Genomic DNA, 20,936 nt, shown 5'->3' with positions numbered 1-20,936 from the left:
GGGTTGGGGGGGTGTGTGGGGTTGGAAGGAGAAGAAATAAACAACCTTACCTGAGTAATAATTTTTTCCATTTGAGGCTGAGTCATATCTGGAATAGTGGTTTTAAGAAAATCAACTATGTTCTCAAAACTCTCACATCCCATTATAGATGTTTCTTGACTGCTAAGTAAGCTCAGTGCTACTTTAAATATGACTTCCGTTCCTTGAAGAAAAATAATGTCTAAAGAAGAAAATAATTAAAATATCTTGAAAATGAGAGCTAAAGACACTGGATAAATATATATATTTTCTGGGATTTTTTGATCAAATACTGCAAATTTAAAGGTTAAAGCATATAAAAGGAGTTTCTCTCATCTTACAGATATGAGAGAGCATTAAAGAAAACACTGCAAGCTTGTGCAATAAGTATTTCATTACTGTCTACGGTAGACTACAGACCGTTAAGTAACTGCTAACTGGTTTTGAGTGCATCTATAACTGAAAAGCAATAGGGAAGCGGATCACACCACACCACACTGACGTTTACTGTTTTCTAGAGGCAGAAGCTAGTCCTTAAGAAATGATCATGTCGATTCTGTAACCAACTATAGTATTTTCAAAATCTATAGTAGTGATTACATTGGCTATTATTTAAGTCCCAAACCTTCACTTTGAGGTATAATTACAGCAATGTGAGTGGGAAGTCCAGGCAGTGCAGAAGTTGGTAGACAGATTGCACAGAATGCGGCAACTTGATCAGAGTAGCTAGACACTTGGTCTTGGTAGCAGCAATGGACTTGGAGTTACTGAGATGGTGGCAACAAACAAGCAGTTCAAATAAGCCTCCTCTGCTGTTGGCTCTGTCACACCACCAAGAGCAGGGCCATGCAAGTGAACAAACTCAACTTCTTATCCTGATACAGAGAGCTCATCCCTGGCCCTAATCCAGTATCACAGGGTAGCACAACAGGACACTGGCGAGGCAGTCATCTCACTCAAACACAGTTCTTAAAAGTCTTCTTTCTCAAGTCTCTGATACACATTCAAGTACCATAAATATAAGTATACAATTTGTGATGGGTAGACATGAACATTCCTGTAATGTGACAATGGCCCATGAGACACTGAAGATGCAGATAACCAAAGCATTAGGAAGTAAAACAACATGGTGACCGAGTTTTAGAGTGGGAACATGCCTAGTCCAGCTTATTTACAGAGAAATGAGCACTGACTCTCCCCATCCTTAAAAAATTAATTTTCGAAATTCAAATCCTACTGAGGACAAAAAACCAAAGAGAACACTTAAGCCTTGAAAAATAAATAATAAAAAAAAAAAACCAACAAAACCCAAGAAAATGTTTGAATGTCCCAGAATTCAATAATCCCATGGGGAAAGAGATGGAGATGTACCCATCAGATGAATACTACTGAAACACCAACCATTTTTTCACCCAAGGAGCATCAGAAAAAGTTTGCTGCAAAAGGAAAAAAAGCAATGCAAAGGAGAGAACACTAGGCCAAAAGAAATTAAAACCCAAAGCAACAAACCCAACCCTTCTTCCCCTCCAGACCATCACACCAATCAAATACAAAACCTAACATGCTCCAGTAATAAAACATGAGACAAAAGTCAGGTTGAATTTCTTAAGAAAAGACAAAAGGTGCTGTATGAAAACAAACACAAATGGAAAAGAAGTGTGATTTAAGAGGAAGTACATGACTATGCTTCTAGCTTCTCAGCACATGTGTGAGTGCAGTGAGTTTTACCTTAATACATATTTTTTTAAAAAAAGCTGCATTTCTAGAGATTTCATTAAGCTGTCAGTTCTTCTTGACAATAAAAGAATACAAAACCAAGTATTTGACATGCTGATACCATAAAAGCTACAAAGCACAATCAATATTTAAGGTTCTGTACTAGATGTTATCTGAACAGGAGCATATAATGAAAAACTATCTAAATGAATAAGAGGCACACTAAGACTAGGAGACAGTTCAGTATATACTTGAATACCTGAAACAGTCTTTAAGTTCAAGTTTACTCGAATTTTTATTAGAAAGCACTTGAAAATCAGCTATTCAGAATACTTTCTTGAAAACCAATGAATTCTCTTTTGTCAATTTGCAAGTTAAACAAGATGACCTTTTCTATAGACACAAGCTGAATGCTTGATGCATAAAGTACCTTTGCAACAAAACATCCTGCTGTTTGCACTTCAGAAGTCTCTTGGTTAATAACAGTAGACATACTTAATTGCTCAATTCTGATATTTCATGAAGAAAAGTGTTGCTACTTGCCACCCACAACAGGACCCCAAATGTTCCCACTTTGTAAAGAACTACTCCCTGAGAGTTTCAAAACACAATGGACAACATTGTTCTGGTTATTATTGCAATAGAATAAACTTTCTTACCAAACACTCTGGCTACAAATCCTAATGGAAACTGAGATGCGAACAGTGTTAGAAACCACGGTGCAGCGTAAAGACTGGGACTGATTTCATTTTCTTCAAGATGATTATACAGGTCTCTGTGATAATCATGGAGAAGCCTTGAGAGCTGATACATCTGAATCTACAGTGCATGAGGGGGTTTGGGGAGAAGGAAGTAGAGAAAGAAAAGTTCAGCTTTACTCAGTTTTCCAACACCATTCACATTTCACTCTAGGGAAATTAACTCCAGTACAGATGGCACTGTAAAATTAAGCTTAATTGCTGCCTAGGGCCTCGAGTGGTATCTATGCACATATAAACAAACCAACCCTAATGAATGAAAACCAACACAGTTGTCAGTAACAAAGAACAGTCTGAACAAGAATTTTCAGTCTTGCAGCAGTGAAAGCAGAAGTACCTCTTCCAAGATGCCAAAACTCTCCATTACAGAGCTGAACTATTTCTGATTAAATTTACACATTTTGGCTTTCATCCCCTGAATCTCAGCCATATTTTTGTTGCATTTAAAACTCCTATCCTACTGTCATCACTTCAGACAGCTTCTGAACCCACAGAGTACCTTAGATAGAGTGGTCCAATAAAGGACCACCACATACATACTTCCCAGCACACCTCCCACATTCCAGTGGTCCAAAGAAATTTAAGACACTGATGCAAAAAGTGCCGCTATATAACCTGCAAGAGGTTGCAAAGCAAAGTGGTTAAAAGTTGCTATTTGTTGCTAAAAATATAACTCTGTGGCAAGTTACTTCCTTGTAATTATGATAGTTCCACAGTAAATTGCTTCACAGCACAAAGTGACACTTCTCTCAGAAAGCAAACGAGAAGCTGCCAGGTTCAATTTTGCTGTCAACAGTGCCTTATGCCTCACGTGAATCCATTCCTCAATACAAAAATTACTTACTGGATCTGGCTACTTTCCTACTTTTAGTGGTCATGACTCTTCTCTACCAAAAGCTGACTACATTTGAAACTCTCTATCAGTCAGCAGTGTCTGCAAGCAGAGAGATCTCTTCTCATTCAGACAAGTTAGCTAAGTTTGTGTATGTGTTTGAGTCATTGCTTTAATTGCCAAAGATATTAATTAAGCAGTTTGGACAGTGTCAATACAAAACACATTGACATGTAAAATTAGAAGAGTATTGCAGAGGCAATAAACAAACTGGATGAGTTCATTTATGAACTAAGGCTCTAGACTACTAATTTTTCCAGACAACAAATAAAAATAAGTTAAACAAGTTTTCATCATCCTAAAGAAATATCCAACATTTTTCTTCTACAGGGTAAAAGTTAATTCTGCATATAAGCTTACTTGTGTTTCAGCACTGTAAATGTAAAAGAATTTGCAAGTGCTCTACTGCTGTTAAAAACCAAAACAAAGGGTAAGGCTTTAGTGAGATGGTAAGGCTTTGGACTATTGAACATGACTCCTCTAAGTCATCTTCAGTAGTCTAGTTTGTCTTGAGCAGACCAAATTTCTACTTTTCTCTAGAACAGGATAACTGTCTAGAAGCAAATTGTTGGAGAGAGAGGTCATTTTGTTTAAAGGTCAAACTGTACTATGAGTGTTAAATCTTCTCAACCTTAAAAAGTGTCCTTCCTAAGAGCTTCTGACAATGAAACTTTCAGACTTACTTAAAAAGTAACATCATGGACATCTGAATGCTCTTGAACAATTGGATGTAATATGTACAACTGCAATGTTACATAGAAACTCCAAGAGAGCATCTTCTAGGGGAAAAAAAAATCCCACAACCATGCACTTATCCCAGCTTGACACTCACTGATTCAAAACTTGTTTGGGGGAGGTGGGGAATGACATGGGACATGCACGACAGGGAAGAGGCGGATCGATAATCTTTATGGCTGTTCACCCTCTGTTTAATCACAACAAACTTGTTACAGCATACTTACATTCACAGTAAAACACTCTTTTTCTAGAAACAATCTTTTCTAGAATAAACACATACAATTTCTTTAACTACAATCTATTCTATTGTTCTGGACATTTGACAAATATGCACCTCAAGTGACTGGCCATGAAAAGCAGAGACTTTTGTACCTGCCTCAGTTTTCTTCACTGTGGATTACAAGCTTTAACTCAGCAGTAGTATATCCCTTTATAATATTAGGGGTTTACAGCATATAGTTATTTAACTCAGTGGACAGCTGCATCTCAGGGTGAAAGATTTCTCAGACTTTGAACCCTGAAGTTTATTCAGATCTGGAAGATTTTCTGTCTCCTTTCTAAACAGCCTTGAGTACCTATAGCTAGCTGTTAAAATACTAACATTGCAGAGCATGCACTGTTTCATAAGTAAACTCAATGATAAAAAATTCTTCTGTTTTCTTGCTGTGTTGAGGGTTGTGGGGTAGAGGACGATGAGAGAAAAGTGGTACAAACAATGAGGCAAGAGAGAGCAGCCTCCAGTACAAATGTCTGTGGAGCACATTGACTGTCCACTAGATGTCACTATTGGTTTGACTTCGAGTTACAAGAGAAAAATCTGCATCTAAATGCTCAGAGTGAAAAAACCTAAAATCAAATTTATTCTTAAATTCCATCTATAAAAATGCAAGCACATTGGTTTTTGGCATAAGGAAGAGAGAGAAATGAGGAAAAGAAAAGGAAGAGCAAACTAGCAGAGAAAGCAGAGTTTCCAAACAGGAGATGATGGGGAGGTATGACAGGAAAATCTGCAAGTTCTGCTGAACTTCTCTGTTTGCAAACCAAGAGGCAGAGAGGAGGTCAATAATAACATTTGCATGCACTTCATAACCTCCAAAACAGCATAAGGAGCTTTATAAGGCCCTGGAGAACACGAGCAACCCCTGAGAGCTCAAAACTTATTTAAAACTCCGGTTTGCTTTAGGAGAAGGACTGACTTACCTGTAGCGACATCATGTCTGGCCTGTACTGTTTACGGAAGCCAAGGTCATACATGAGGAATTTCAGCATTTCAAAGGCCTGCTCTTCACTCATATGTAGAAGCAGAACTCCAGCTACAAAGCTTATACCTTGACAATAACCCACTTCTTTGTCCAGCAAAGAGTATGCTTTCAAGAGATTAAATAGAGATAGCTGTCCTGCTCCCAGGTGGGCAGAAAAGTAAGGATGCGTAGGAAATGTCCGTCCTGACATAAAGAGAGAAGAGTTGTTGACACTCCATTCTTAAAAAACAAAACCAAAAAACAACAAACCCAGATCCATCTGACAGCCAGCGCTTCTCTCTTCCCATAGACCACTACAAGTTTACTGTAATCAGATCAACCTGTATTTTACCACTGATTCTAGACTGTATCCATTCAGCTCATTTAATACTCTTGTCTGCACAGAACTTGCAGAAGCAACTGCTTGACTTCTCTTTTCAGACAGATGTAGAAGAGCATAAATACAAACAGCATAACCTAAGAAATCATCTGCTTAGAGAACACTAACTGGCATACCCAGAATGTATCCTGACAACAGAGAAAGTGATGCTGATATATCAGCATTTATCTGCAGCAACAGCTTCCACTAGGACTGGTGCGTTTTCACTCAAAGACCCATAGAACAAGCCAGAAAAATCTCCCAGCTACAAACAGACATACCTAGATCTACCAGGATGGCGTGCTGTTGAGCAGTCAGTTGTTTCAGAAGTTCTTTGTAAGAAATGTCAGGAGGTTGCTGCTTGTTTGGCAGCCTGTGTCTGACTCGATGTTGCACAGCCAAAAACTGCCAAATTTCTCCACGGCGACTTTTTGGTACACCTGCAGGTCAGTCCAAAAAACAAGAGGCCTAAGTAGGGGCATATTTTAGGACTATAACACTAGAATTTGCTTTGCCAAAATCTTGCCCTGTCATAATCTTGGTTGGACCTCTCTAGAGGATTCCTTATGGACAGTCAGCTTCAGAAGTTGTCTGCTCTGCAGTGTATTGATTCAGTAGCCACAGTTCAGTCCCACTATCTAAACATTAACTACAAACTTATGGCAATTACACTGGGGAGTACATTGGGCAACTGAGGTACAGACATCACCGGTTTTGCCACTTCTGAGCTGTTAGCTTCCAGCAGCAAGAGATGCACTACTACATTCAGAATGCAGTCCGGTCTTAATAGAAAGGCTGAACTAAAGTCCCAGGTGTAAAACACAGGGAAGTCCATCTCCTCTTTGCCTTCCCAAAGGGCTGCTCATGTCAGTCCATAGGCTTTGAGAAAGATGTACAGAATATAAAATGCTCAGTTCAAACCTAAAAGCATTAATGCTGCATACCAAGGGAAGGACACAGAATCACTCATACTGAAAGACAACATTTATCTCAAGTCAGTCAAGTGCAAATTAAATTAAAATACTACTTCTGGAAGAATCACTCATACTGAAAGACAACATTTATCTCAAGTCAGTCAAGTGCAAATTAAATTAAAATACTACTTCTGGACTCACAAATACATTCCCCTTTGATATCCAACTCTGCAAACCGACCTTTGAAAGCCAAAATAAATTGTCAACTCTACTAATACTTTCCTGTCAAATAGTTAATTAACAAGAATACTAGTTAGAAAAAGTATATCCTTCTTTCCAACTCTGAACTGCAATCCAGCAGCAGAAGATAGGGCGGCAAGGTAAGTAATTTGTTGGCAGTCTTCTGAAGGTCACTAAAAGGAACTGCCTTATTTCTACCACCAAATCCTTTGGTAGTAATTTAAACTTCCCTTCTGTAGCACAGCCGGATTACACTGATACAATGTTTTTCAGCATCTGTAACACAGACATGAGATTCTATGGAGGAGGGCACAGCGGTGTAATCAGACTCTGCATCTGCATTTTACTAACAAGGCCCTCTGGCTCCCCTCCTGGACTATGGCTAGGCCACAGGAAGATCTACTTCAAGCCAAAATTCCCAGCCTTTCACTCAAGGAAACAAAATACTAGAAGACCATATTCCAGACCCTACAAGATGTAGACATTCTGACTCTCCAAAGCTTTGTTGTGATTCCTCTAGGTTTTGGGCACAGTCCACATTAGACATTATGGTCCTGCCTTCTCAGTAAGTAAGCAGAATCAGATCATCTGAAACTAAGAGTTGGTTGGATAGGAGCCACAGACCAGAAACCAGAAGGTCACAGTGTTAACTGCAGAAGCTCCAAGTTCAATCTTTGATTTAGCAATGCATGGGCACAAGACACTGCTTCCAGGAGTATGACTATACATGTTTTCCATTGCTGACATTGTAAACTGCAGACACAGCAGAACCTATTTTCTGCTTGGCAGGAGGAGGTTGGTGCGTTGGCAACACGAAGGCAATTTTTTTCCATTTTTGTGCTACTGGAAAAGCATATTGCTGGCAGATTTCCTTCGGTAGCCAAAGGGAGCAACAACAAAAAACATCTTTAGACTTCATAGTTAAAAGCCATGCTACATAAATACCTTCTTTCAAAGTGGAATGAATATCTTCCATGTCACATCGGATTTTGGCTCTGCAGTTTAGTAACTTCTTATCCCAAACATTTATTGCATCTTTCTGACATGTACCAACTTCATCATAGTCCAGTTTTACTTTTCTCGATTGGAGCTCATCTCTGCTTGCTAGAGCATAGAACAAAAAGTAAGAGGACATGGAAAAACAGAACATCAGAAAATTACAAACGACATCAAATAAGCAAACGCCATCCAAGTATCCGATAAACTGACTAGGGATAAAGTTAATATCTGAGTTAATAGCTGAGACGGGGCCAGTCTTTTGTCATAAGATGCTGCAAGTATCAATTTAACGTCTATTACTGGGCCATGAATATTAGTAATACATGAAATACACAAAAGCATTCCAAGGCGTAGGGCAAGAATAATCCACTTAACACAGTCAACCTGTCCGCATCTGCTGCTTCTTTAAACTGCAAAAATACCTTTGATAATTTTTCTCTTGTTTATATTGAACACTACAATTGTTTTAATATGGAAAGTCCCAAACACAGAAATGTTTATATTAAAGATCTAGGCAAGCAAGGTAGGCACGTCATCTAAATCGAAGTCAGTCACACTGGTTCCAGTTTTAACATGTCCCTTAAGAGAGGGGTAAGAGCTTTTGGTATCATCAGGCTGACTAGAAGTAAACAGAATGAACCATATTGAGAACCATATAGAAGAACGAATAGAAAACCATATAGAAGAGATAAAGTGCACAGGTTATCGTTTACAGAATGGTACTCGGGCCCTGCAGTTAACGCCAGTGGAAGTCAGCAAGATTGCCTGTTGATCATACTTGTCCTACCTCCTATGCCACCCTTGGTTGCTTGCAACCATCCTCGCTAATGTTACTCCTGATCTTTGCTACTTCTTGTAGTTCTTATACTTCTAGGTGATCTATCAGAAAAAGTAGCTTTTAGCTTCTCAGGAGAAAAAAAAAAGGGCAGCTTTGTGCAATTCACTGAACTTACCTTCTGTAAAATAGAGCTAATAGTATTCAAGTCTCCTCGACAGCAAAAGGAATAGGAAAAGAGCTTCTATTAATATTTTGTAAATAAAAATAAATAAAACATCAACAGAAAATCACTAAAAACAATTTCACAGCAATTCTATTATTAAACCAACCATATACACCTGAATAAATTAACAGCTAGGAACCTGGCTTCAAGCAAAGAAAGGGCTGCATTTCTGTTGTTATATTTCCCATTCCTGAAATCTACATTTAATTGTAGGCTAGGATGACAACCTCTGCCCGACCAGCACTTGGGTTGGAATGTATTAGTTCTGCATACATCCTCTCTGTACAATGGCCTATGTTACAGCAGTCCATATGAAGGAAGCCTAGAGACAGGCATTAAGAAAGTTTACTTCTCGTGTCTCGAAAATAAGATGATGAATTCCAGCTAGCCAGAGCACTCGTTTCACTAGCAGTACTTATGAACCTGCACACAAGAATGTAAACGTGCTCCTTGAGAGCACAAACCAAGATGCGGGCTGGCACATGAGTGTCAGTTTGGAGTCTCCACTGCTGACACTCCTGTTTTTACCACAAGTGATCAGGCAGGTAGAACTTATTTTCTACATATCCATTACAGAATGGAAATAACTTATGACTGAGTGTTAAGGAATTGGACAGATTTAACAGCGTTCAGTACCTCCAGCCAAGGAAGGCAGGCACAGAAGAGAGTTTGTCCCTCAGCAGCTCATACTACCAGAGGGAGTAACTACAGCAGAGGGTCACTACAAAAGATGTCCAGCTTCCCTAATCCGTAACAGTAGACTAACAATTTGCTAAAACAAAAAAAAGGAAGACTTTGGCTGGAGTTAAAACAGACTTCTCTGTAGATGCTCCCTATGGATTTAGGAGTTTCCACAGAAGTGTGTGTCAACGGGGTGACAAACTGTAGAGAGAATGCACAAACACACTACACATGTGTTTCAAGGATGTATGCCTGAAGGAATACAGAAAGACTTTTCTTTCCTCTCCCTGACTGTGTTCCTTGGCTTCTCCTTAAGAACCACCAAAGAAAGGAAAATAGTTAACTGACCTTAACAAGATCATTATGTTTTGTTTGAAAAAAATCAGACTTCCATATAAGTTATACTCCATACAAGAGAAGATGAGGGTGGCAGCTGCCAGAGCGGACATTTGAAATTTTCAACTTGCACTAAAAGCTATTAGTCTATTATACTGAAGAACTTCTATATGCTAGAATAGACATTACATCCCATTTTTTATTTGTGTGAGTCTTGACTAGCCAAAATATCTTAGCCAGAAGCTCAGGGAGCTGACAAGTCAGTATGGCCAACTTCAGAATCCTCAGTAACAGCACTCAATTTTCAGTGTACAGTGCTCATCTTCTGAAAAAAAGAACAGTATTCTGAACATACCTCAAGAGGCAGTTGCTCAAAAATCATATGTGGATTCAAATATTTATAAATTATTACTGTGATGTGGTTAATGAAGGAGAGAAAGACTGGACAGAAATTACTTGTGCTGCAAAGGACTGAAAGGACATATAGGGGAAAAGGTTTACCATACCTAAGTGTTCACATGGCATCACTCCTGACTCCACTCTACATTAGAACTCCTAGACTTAGCTACAACACAGACTGTAGCAACTTTTGTCTAACATGCACAAAAAAAGAAAATTTATCACTTTCTTCTTTAACTAAAATGCTTCATTAAGAATTGGAAGGTAGACAGAGAACCTGGTAGAGTGTGAGACAGGACTGGGCGAATGCATTTTTTCCTAGCATTGTTAACCAAACGGTTACAGAACCACAACTGTCTTTGAGGTGCCCAACACCAGTACAGTTCTAAGCTCGAGGCAGCAGAATTTGTAACAGTTTTTAGGGGTATCTTCTAAATAGCTAACCTTCCAGCTTCTGGTTTTCTTTTTCCATTCGAAGTAACAGAATTTGTTGATGGATGGCTTTTCTCCACAGACTTTGTAATTCTTCCGAGTTTTTCCTCTCTCCAATTTTATCTGGACCATCCTCATTTTGCAATACTGGAACAAGAGGATCTTCCTCCAGGGGTGGAGCAAGAGGGGATAATGGTAACAATTCACTTCCATCATGACCATCTGCAAAGAATCAAAAAGCTATTACAGGAAACTCAGATTGTTTGACATATCACAAAAATCTAAGTCATAGCAGAACCAAAATGGCTGTCTTCCTCATTCAGCAATGAGGTGCTGATTCCAAAGACCGAGTAAATGTAGTTTAGCAGTAAAGACTTATTTTTAAATAAAGTGTTTTATTTAAATTAAATAAAGATAAATAAAGGGTCACCCAGTATTTCAACTCTTTCTCCTGCTAGCTCCTTCTAGAGTTACAAAAAGGCATTTATCCAGAAAGTTTCCTTTTCAGCTGAGCTTGTTTTACTGCTGTGATTTACCACAGGCTCTATACTAAAAGCAACATTTTCCACTTGCTAAGCAGCACTACAGGCAGTGCTAGAGCACTTTATGCTCACTAAATGTAGAGTTTCTTATTTACCTATGGTTCTGAATTCTGTCAACAGGACTTTATAAACATAGCAGTATTTCAGATATTTCAGAGATTTCTATCTTAAATGAACAAAACCTAAAAGAATTAACACACTCAACAGGTGCTATGTGCAGGACAAGGCAGAAAATTTACCATTTTCTGCAAACACTGCTATTATGTAAACAGGCTAGGGTAAAAATTTGAAATTTGCTAACTGTTAAAGAGGATATGTTTGTCTGAAAGAGGAGGTTCTTCTTTTCCTTGCTACCAGTGCAGACATGGCAGATGGCAATTCATTAGATTTTGGTGACAGAATCCTCTGTTCAAAGCAACAAAGACCTACAGCCAACTGAGCACAACTGACCTCTAGTGAGATTCTAATAAGAATATTGTATCAAGGTGACCCCCTTCTCCCTCTCAGATTTTCACATATTGCAGTTCACTATAGTAATAACTATTCAGTAACAACTGCTTGTTTATTTTCTTTAAAAGCACACACAGACCTGGATGCTGCATCTTGGAAGGAGATTTATTCATAGGTGAAGCTACCTGCAGGAATATTCTTCGCCGCCAGGAGATGCGGCGAGGTGTGAGCGTGGCCCCCGCAGCATTTAGAGATTCACTGCTGCAGACGGTTGATGTTCTTTTCTTTCCCTCCCCATCACTGAAGGAAAGAAAAAGCAGATAAGAGTGATCAAAGTCAGTCATTTTTGGAGGGAAAATAAAATAAATCTTTATTAAGTTTGTTTACTGTACAACCAAACCTGCAGGAGCATCTGCTGGGAAGCTTTAGAAGGCAAAGCGTGCCATGCCCGAGCTTCACCTTGAATACAGAGGTGCCCAATTGTTTTCCTGTAACACAGTGCTGTGAAGTTTGCACTACATACCACCAGGGAGAATTCTTAGCATTCATACGGTGCTCAGCTGGAAGCTCAGGATGAAAGCTAAACTTTCTGAAAAGCTAAGAGGAAAACACGGTAATATTTAGCTGCTAAAATAGCAATGGGTTTCATTTTGCCATACATGAGTCTTACGGGGGGATCTGATGTAATACGCCTAAAAGCACAGATACTGCTTAGGCAGAACACAACGTTCCATTTACTGCATGATGAGCATGATGCACTCACATTAAATGGCATGATGAGCTCACAGAAGAATATTTCACTGGAGTCAATGTTTTTCCTATACTTTGAGAAGTGGACACTTCACTTGCACAAACGGGGCCAAAAGTCCTCATGCATCATCAGCATCTCCAGCTGAAGGAACAGAGCCTTATCAAAGAGAGGGGCAGGCTAAGTTCCTACCACAATGGCCTGAAAGGATCTGATCTCTTCCCTAGATGCCACGTAGAAATGTATTTACACATATTGCTGGAAGAGGCAAGGAGAGAATACAGGGAAGCTTTGCCGGGAGGCCATTTGAAGAGGACACCAAGCACAACTCTCTACTTACTATTGCCAGAGGAAAGGACATTTAGCTTTCATAGGTACTTAAGCCACTGTCAGAAACATTTCCGCATTTTACATTTGCGGTAATAAAGCAGTTACACAGATCTAGTATAGCAACGGGTACATTGATTATCTCCCACAAATCCTTCCATGAAACATCAACAGCGTAACGCACAACTACAAGGCTTCTTGGAAAGACAGCATCAAACATGAGGAGCTGTGACTGCAGCTCATCTTTATCACATAGAAAACTGCTTTATCAACACAGCAGACATTACACTCAAACCTTCATTTTGTGAGGAATATCCACGCTTATGAAGAATTGCTACAGTGCAAAGTCCCTAAAAAGAATTAGATGAAAGGAAAGCCCAGCACGTTAAATGCCAGCACTGTGTTTTTAGTGGTAAGACAGTTGTAGATGATGACAGCCCACCTCCCCACATTTGAATTGCAAAAAAGGAGAGATCAGTAAGAGAGGTAGACTATGAAGTTTCAGCTACACCAGTCTACCAGCTATACCATCTCAATCAGCACTTTTCATATCAAATGCTCTGTGCTGAATGATAATTCACCGAGCTAGAACTGGCCTTTCTGTTGACCAATGCTGCCCCTATGCTAATGAAGAATTAGCTAATGAAGAATTCTGCAACAGCTTCTTGACAACTATAAGACTCAGTAAGAAAACCAGAGTCACTATCATACACAGGTATTAGATCCTGCTTCCATATCCTGGCAGAGAAATAAATGTGTCTTCAAGTTCACCTATCCAGTATTAAGCAGCACTACACCTGGATAACATAGTGTGAAGTGTTCTCTACTCCCAATTTAGTTTCTACAGTGCCTCAGTTCCCTATACATCACACTGTTAGAAGGTGGTAGAGCCTCATGCTGCGCTAACCAAAACAGCAACAGAAAAAACCTGTGACAATCTTCTTTGGCTAACTCTTACACAGTCTTTGGAGATGGGGTAACCACCGCTTGTGCTAGCTAAACATAGACTACAAAACTAATTTTGAATCTAGAAGTGCTGTTTTCCAAAGGTATTTCAGTTCAATGACTGTTGGAAATAAGGTAGAGAGTTTGGAGATATTAATCATTATAGCTCATGTTTCTATAAATAACTGTAATGAAACTAATTCTTGCTATTTCAAGTCATATATCATGTTAGAACACAAACTGAGTCATTCCAGGGCTTACTAAATAGCAGCTATACAAAAGGGAATGAAAACTTCCTTTCTTCTGCTACATATAGAAATCTACATTCAGCTACTGTGCCCCTAAACAAGCAGGCAGTCCTAGAAATAGCGTTCAATTTACAGTAAAATACACAGGAGTAAAATATACACGAAAGCCAGAATAAGAGGGTGGCTATTTTAGGGCACGAAGCAAAGCTGTTTACATCATTTGAGTCACGGAGTTTACAGTGGGATGGATTAGTCGCACGTGCTACCTCTTGAAGTATGCAAATCATATACGTCTGAGGACCTGCATTTCTGTTGTTAAACTCTCCCTTCCAAAATTCCCCTGGCATTTTAAGCAACTAACATAAATCATCTCTGCTTTCAAAGAGCTGTCTGATGAGCAATTAGAGGAAAACTTCTGAAAAATCTCAGGTGCCTTGCCATATTCAGTGGAAGGCAAGGGCACTTGTCGAAACACCATGACTTAGGAAAGAGAGGCTAGGAAGGGAGCAAAAACGTTTCCTCATTTCAAGACAGACAGACAAGTCTTAGCTTAACATCAGATCTAAAGGTGTGAAAGAGCACCCTGCAGAGCAAAAGCAGGAAGAAGTCAAGAGTAAAATGGTAGCATCTCCCGTCCTGTGGTGAAATGGTTCAGAAGGTTGGTGCAAAAACCAGATGAGTTAACTCATTTGAATATTCCCCACCTTGAAAGCAGGAGTTGCACAATACTTATTCCCCTAGACTTTACCATCTCTAAGACCGAAACTTCACTGGTTGGCTTTGCTCGTGGTCGTATTTGCATGACGACTTCAGGTTTTAAGGTAACCGTGGAGTTTAACAGTCAGGCAGGTATGTGTTCTGCTCAGACAGGCCAGCAAGACCTCATACAAGTTCTTCTAAACAGGGTGGGGGTAAAGAAAAAAGTATCTCTGACCATTAGCTATCAGCTTCCTGCAAAATGAAAAGGTTTGTCAATGTAAGCAAAAAGACTAAAAGGAAAAGCAACTCCAAAACAACAACAACAACTTTTTAAAGGGAGTTCAGTCATTGCTTCTGAAAAGCAGAGCAAAGTTTTCACTACCTCCCAACCTGGGAGCTCTACACAATACTTACCTGAATTATTTCACACTTGAGTCCTTCTAAGCCAACTGACTCGAGAATAAATAGTGTTGCTGCTCATGCCACAATTTGCATTTTTACCCACTTCACTTTCATTTCAACTTGTTCTTGATTGCTCTAAGTACCAATTGAATCAGCTTGACCTATTTAGCAATTTGGATAAGATGGTACAAAATCCCCCAGATCAAGTACAGAAGGACAGCTAATACTTCAGCTCCCAGGACTTAGGGTGGCAGAAGCCTAAGAGTGATACATGAAGTATTTCCCCACTCTGGGAGGAAGAAAAATTAGTTCTGATCAGTTTACACCTCTCCATTGGGTCTCATTCCTGCCACCTATTTTTATTCTGAATAATTACTTTCTGCTATTTTGTTTAAAGAACATTCTCATTTTACTTTCTTCATGACAAATGCAGCTGTTTTATAAAAGCAACCTGTTCAAATTCCAGTGGTGATAAATCAACTTAAATTACCCTTGCATAATAATGCAATGAACAGAGACAGTGTGGGCTAGTCAAATCTATGCTCAAGGTTGTTCCATTGTTAAAAGTGCTGCTTTTATTTTTGTATTAAAAAACCAAACAGATTCTTCCAATAGCCTAGCTTTCAGGAGCAGCTGTTGAATAAAAGCCAGAAATTCCCCAAGATACAAAAATCAAAGTTTAAAACCAGATTATGCTCTCAAATATCCATTTGTTTACCTGTATGTTGACAGGATATATTTTTTTTTAACCCTTATGTGTGCTTATGTTCAATATTAAATGCTGCACACCACACTTGTTGAAAGTCAGGATTATGCGTACCATTTCCACCCTTGACTTCTCTCTAGACAGATGAATCAACAATACAGTAAAATCATTCTGAGAGCATCTATTAATGAGGTGTTGATGCACAACTTTATTATACTGTTCATTCCTTAAAGCAGAAAACATCAGTGTTCTCTCTCTTCCACACAAAGCATCAGAGCAATGATCATTAGAATTTAACCCAAAAAGCTCAGCCTCCTCACAAACATTAGGAAAAAAGATAAGTCTTTCACTATAGTGAACTTATCTGGAGAAAAATATTATTATTCTCCTGGCTCTAGGTATCTCCAACAGAGCCATTTAAATCCTAGCAAGTCAACTGAAGCCTCCTTTTTATTTAATGGAGGTCAAGACACTTTTAGGGCATGATTCACACTTTCTATATTAACATGTTTCCAGTGACAGACACAACTGGCTTTATTAGTGGTCAGGAAGGAAGGCAGATAAATAGTGTCTGTAAATGTCAGAATATTGAAGACAGTCACATTTAGGTGAGCAACTGTGCTGCAAGAACACCAACTTCTCTCCATCGATTAGATGAGATGAAGATATAACCAGGTGAAAGCCACTGTAGTCTCTATCTCCAACACCTCGTACCAGTTTGAGTTTGTGACCATACTCCAAATGTGTTGTAAACGTGGATCAGAATAATCTTCTATACAGCAACCAATACATAAAGACACATATAATAAGCAGAGTTGCTTTCTAACACCCACCTTCCCAGCTAACACTGGCCTTGGTGTTATTTGCATAGACTGATGGCTACAAATCAAACACCTTTCTAAAATTAATTCCAACTGAAACTGGCTCTGCTCCCACTCGAAGTTCACCAGAACACCAAGAAAAGCTGCCTGCTGCATCATGTGTAATCCCAAAGCTACACAATAAGGGAAGTCAGTCTTTAGATTGTAAAGGACTGCCACACTGAGCTCAATTCCATCCTAACATGCTCACATGAGAACACCAAGAACGCTCACATGGAGCCTACTGAGGTAGAGACGGTCCTCTCTGTGAAAAATAGACAAGAAAAAAACCCAAACTCAACCCGCAAGAAAAATCACACTGTAAAAAATCTGAACTTCCTCTCATTCCTAAACCTGATGGCACAAGACACATTTTCAAGTTAAATCAGGTAAAGTTTAAATGAGTTTCAGCCACCAGTTGGACAATATATTTAATTCTCCATTACCCAGTTTAAGTGACAGTTGGAATACTCCAGTCAGTCATATCACACCAGCAGATCCTGCCATTAAGACTATGCAGTCACCTTACTGTAAGGATGTCTCACCTTATTCCACTTATACACAAGGTCATTCTGCTGGATAGTCCTAAACTGCAGAAATTTCTCACTAGGTGTTTTGTAATTGTGTCTACCTTACAGTTTTTGGTTGCATGCTGTGCACCAGTTACAGGTTAGAGGCCAGAAAGAGACATTTTAAATGTCAGGAGATGTTATTTACTTCATATTTATTCTAACCTAAGATTTTTAGCGATGACTATCCCAAACTGTACCTAAAAGCCAGCTTTAGGAAAACTGTCTCTCAATTAATTTGTATATTTACATAATTTCTGATAGCCTACTTTAAAATGGACATGACTAATCTGTAACAAAACTGCACTCCACAAGGTGAAAACAGTTTCTTTAGGCACCTCTAAAAGCTTCCACACCCACCTCCTACAACTGAAATCCCCATGAAATGGAGTCCTAACACCCAGAATCGAGATCTCATCAACACTTGGTTTTGGTAAGAACGTAATCTACTGTTATTTTTCTAGGAGAAGCAGTCATAAAAGCACCTTCTACAACTCCACAGTTTTCTGTTGGGAACGATTAGGGGAGAACCCCACTCAGAGATGAAGAGTACCAGAAACACAGGTATAGATCAGTGAACAAGGACAGACTGATGAAGTAAAAGAGAGTTGTGATTGACAGAAGAGAAATAAAATGGCTGGTAACTAGCAGAAAACCATCATGAAGTTCAAAATTATGGCATCAGTTTATTGACTACAGGCCTGCTTCAGAAAAATAACACATACGGAGTCTCCTTGAGCACCCTCCTGAAAGAGAGCTTGTTCTTACAACAAAGAGAAGCATGACTTCCGTTTAGACACCCAGTCTTTCACACTGATGTCAGAAAGCCCTCCTTGTATCTTCGCTTCTTCTCCACTCCTTTCAACCAGAAGTTATTTGCCAATTCTCTCTAAACATCTCACAGCTACTGTCACCCAGTCAACTTCGCGTTTCCCCTGCCTCATGCACAGGCATCCCAAGTTAGTACTGTGCACTCTTCGCAGTGCTCTTTTCTTATTTTCACGTGCCAGTGACCACAGCAACACATGCTGGTTTGCATTCAGCAGAGGAAGCATTAAATTGTCTTGACATTACTAAAACTCCTTGCATTTCAAGTGACAAACCAACGTAGCAGATCCGCAACACTGCAACAGAAATAGGTCACGGCTACTAGATGTCAGCAAGCAAACCTCTATTTTTAACAGGCTTTTTTGGCCAAAAGCCTCTTCACCCATTTGCATCAAGGACTTAGGAAATCTGTTAGAAACGCAGGAGCACAAGGCAGAGTGGGAGAGATCCCATGTGCTGCATTGCACTGGGAATCCTGTTAAGCTGGTGGCACTGAAGAACTAGTCAGGAGACAATGCTCTCACCTCTTGGAGAGGTCACTTTCTGAGTGCTGGAGTAACCTTCCTGAGCCCTGGTAAAAGCTTTTCAGGAAAGAAGGGGCAGAGACAGAGGAAGGGAGACCAGGTGACGCAGATTCACTCTCACTGAGTGCGCGCCGAACCCCAATAATAGGACTGTGTGGGCAACAAGAGAACATAGCAGATGGGTCAGCATGGATTCGGATAAAATGACAAAACATCTAGATTAAAAGACACTGGCCAAATACCTCATCTTGGCTTACAGTAACTTTGTTTCCCAAAAGATAAAATGTACCAAGAACACTACTGGGCAGTTTCCCAAGTCATACTGATTTTGCTCTTACAATCGATTTTTTTTTTTTAAGAAACATTTCAATGACATTGCAGAACAGGCAAACCATCTTATTTTTTCAGTCTTATTCTCAAAGCAAATTCAGTAAAATAATCTGAAATATTCAGAAAATTTCCTCAGAAACCTGCTTCCAATAACGTGAACCACCTTGTTTCTTCCCTTCAGTTTTCTCTTGCTTTTGTAAGTAATGGGCATTGCTAGACACATTAGAAAGTAGGGATTATTTAAATGCAATCTTTTGGCTAAATTTATGTGACGTGTTTAAATCAAGAAAGACATTTCTCCTACATAGGTAAACATTATCTAATAATAGCAACAAGTTTTGGGGACATACAAATTAATTCAGTTTCTTTTATTTAATGTTTTTTATTAGCCTTCTATAGGAAAGGAGTGAAGGGAAAATCCCAGCCTAGAACCAAGTTGTGACAAACTGTTTTGACTGAAAATCTGCTGATGATGCCACTTAATCAGTGACTTCTTAAAAGTTATTACAAAGAATTGAAGTCAGCAATTCCTTCAGTTTGAACTGTCAGGGTTTCCTGTTTGCATAAAACATGGTCAGTGGAAAAAAAAAAAGGCAACCAATGTTTATCTCAGTAAAAAACACATTATTTATCTCTTCAGAAACACAGTGTAACAAAGCTACTTCAAGGCCAGTTTCTCACCCTTCACCCCCTTCCATTCCCTTAAATAGAATATATTTTTTTGCCTTTCTCTACATGCTGGTGCAGTGTTCTCACTGATAGTCTCATCTAGACTCAAAACGGTGAGGAAATATTATTAAATCATTTTTAGAAAGAGTCCACAAAGAGCATAATTGTAGCCAAGCACTGAACAGACAAGTAGTTTGGAGAAAGTACTCTTCCAACAACAAAAAAATCAGCTCACGAGTGCCTGAATCTTGTAAAGGTTTCGGAGTTTGCATGGTCACTTACTGCAGATAGCCAGGACGGAGGCAGAGAAAGAAAGTTCAACCAAAGAGGCCCACAATGAACTGTGGGGACCTCTTCTGTCTGAGAGGAGGAACTCCTGAAGGAGCAGAGTTTCCCATGTTAATAGCTGGATAGTCTCCAAAAAGGAAGGGGAAAGAAGACACAGAGGGAAGCTCCAGCGAAAGGCAAACAGGGAAATCACATGCTTCACAGTTCAGTGGATGTGTTTAATCCTTGAGTCCTTTTCGAAAACTCCTCACCACTTCCAATTCTGGACACAGTTTCTGGGAACTTTGGCTAACACAGCGGCAGGCACTTGAAAATGTCAGTGCCTTTTTAATCCTGCCATAAAATAATCCTCACCACTTCCAATTCTGGACACAGTTTCTGGGAACTTTGGCTAACACAGCGGCAGGCACTTGAAAATGTCAGTGCCTTTTTAATCCTGCCATAAAATCATCAGGCTACCATGTCTGCAATGAAAAGTGGTGAGGACCTCTTCTCCAAAGGGCCTGATGGCCAACACTACCAAAAAGGCTCAGCTCAGAGGTGACAAACAAGTAAACAAACAGATTGGCACCAGCAGCCAGCCTGATGATCAACTCGTGGGACTGATGCTTCCCCCTCTGAATCACTAATCCAGGGATTAGTGAGCTACTGCAAAGAGCCCAACCACACAGAGGCAGAGAAGACAGGCTGGAAATAAATAAATAAATTTTTAAAAAACCCAGAGCAGTGCAGAAACAGCTTCCGTAAATACGAACACGCTGAGGCTCATGTACCAAAACCTCAGGGGACAGTAGGCGCGTGGTGCGGCATGCCCTGACTCACCTTGCCGTGTCGACGCAGCTCTGCCGCAGCAGTGGGGACCGCACGCTTTGGGACCTCCCGTTCTGGAAGGTTATCCTCCGCCTGGCGCTGGAGGGGGGGTGGCTGAAGGTGTGCGCACGCCTCCTGAACTGGGGGGAGTCCGAGTCTTCCTCAGGAAACGGCTGCCAGGCCGAGGACACAGGGGACGCTGGAGGAGTAGCTGGCGGGGAATCGCCCGGTGAAACGTCCTGAAAGG

The 20,936-nt window shown here is 39.8% G+C and overlaps 1 protein-coding gene across 2 annotated transcripts in view; it reads right to left on the bottom strand.

The window, feature by feature from the left end:
- Positions 1-20,936, bottom strand: part of TBC1D4 (TBC1 domain family, member 4) — a 48,693-nt gene that overhangs the window by 4,755 nt on the left and 23,002 nt on the right. Inside the window, exons 10-19 of one of the 2 annotated variants that reach the window (XM_010142217.1) lie at positions 20,702-20,928; positions 18,593-18,742; positions 11,876-12,036; positions 10,757-10,966; positions 8,849-8,851; positions 7,842-8,000; positions 6,024-6,182; positions 5,323-5,567; positions 2,394-2,553; positions 51-220 (exon numbers count right to left, since the gene is read on the bottom strand). In XM_010142217.1, the coding sequence (XP_010140519.1) occupies positions 51-220; positions 2,394-2,553; positions 5,323-5,567; positions 6,024-6,182; positions 7,842-8,000; positions 8,849-8,851; positions 10,757-10,966; positions 11,876-12,036; positions 18,593-18,742; positions 20,702-20,928 (1,644 nt within the window). The remainder of the gene's footprint in view (positions 1-50; positions 221-2,393; positions 2,554-5,322; positions 5,568-6,023; positions 6,183-7,841; positions 8,001-8,848; positions 8,852-10,756; positions 10,967-11,875; positions 12,037-18,592; positions 18,743-20,701; positions 20,929-20,936) is intronic. The other variant, XM_010142218.1, reaches the window with a different exon arrangement.

This window comes from Buceros rhinoceros, unplaced genomic scaffold (assembly GCF_000710305.1).
Source record: "Buceros rhinoceros silvestris isolate BGI_N320 unplaced genomic scaffold, ASM71030v1 scaffold98, whole genome shotgun sequence".
NCBI lineage: Eukaryota > Metazoa > Chordata > Aves > Bucerotiformes > Bucerotidae > Buceros > Buceros rhinoceros.
The sequence above is the reverse complement of the archived record's forward strand: the minus strand, read 5'-3'. Positions and strand labels throughout refer to the sequence as shown.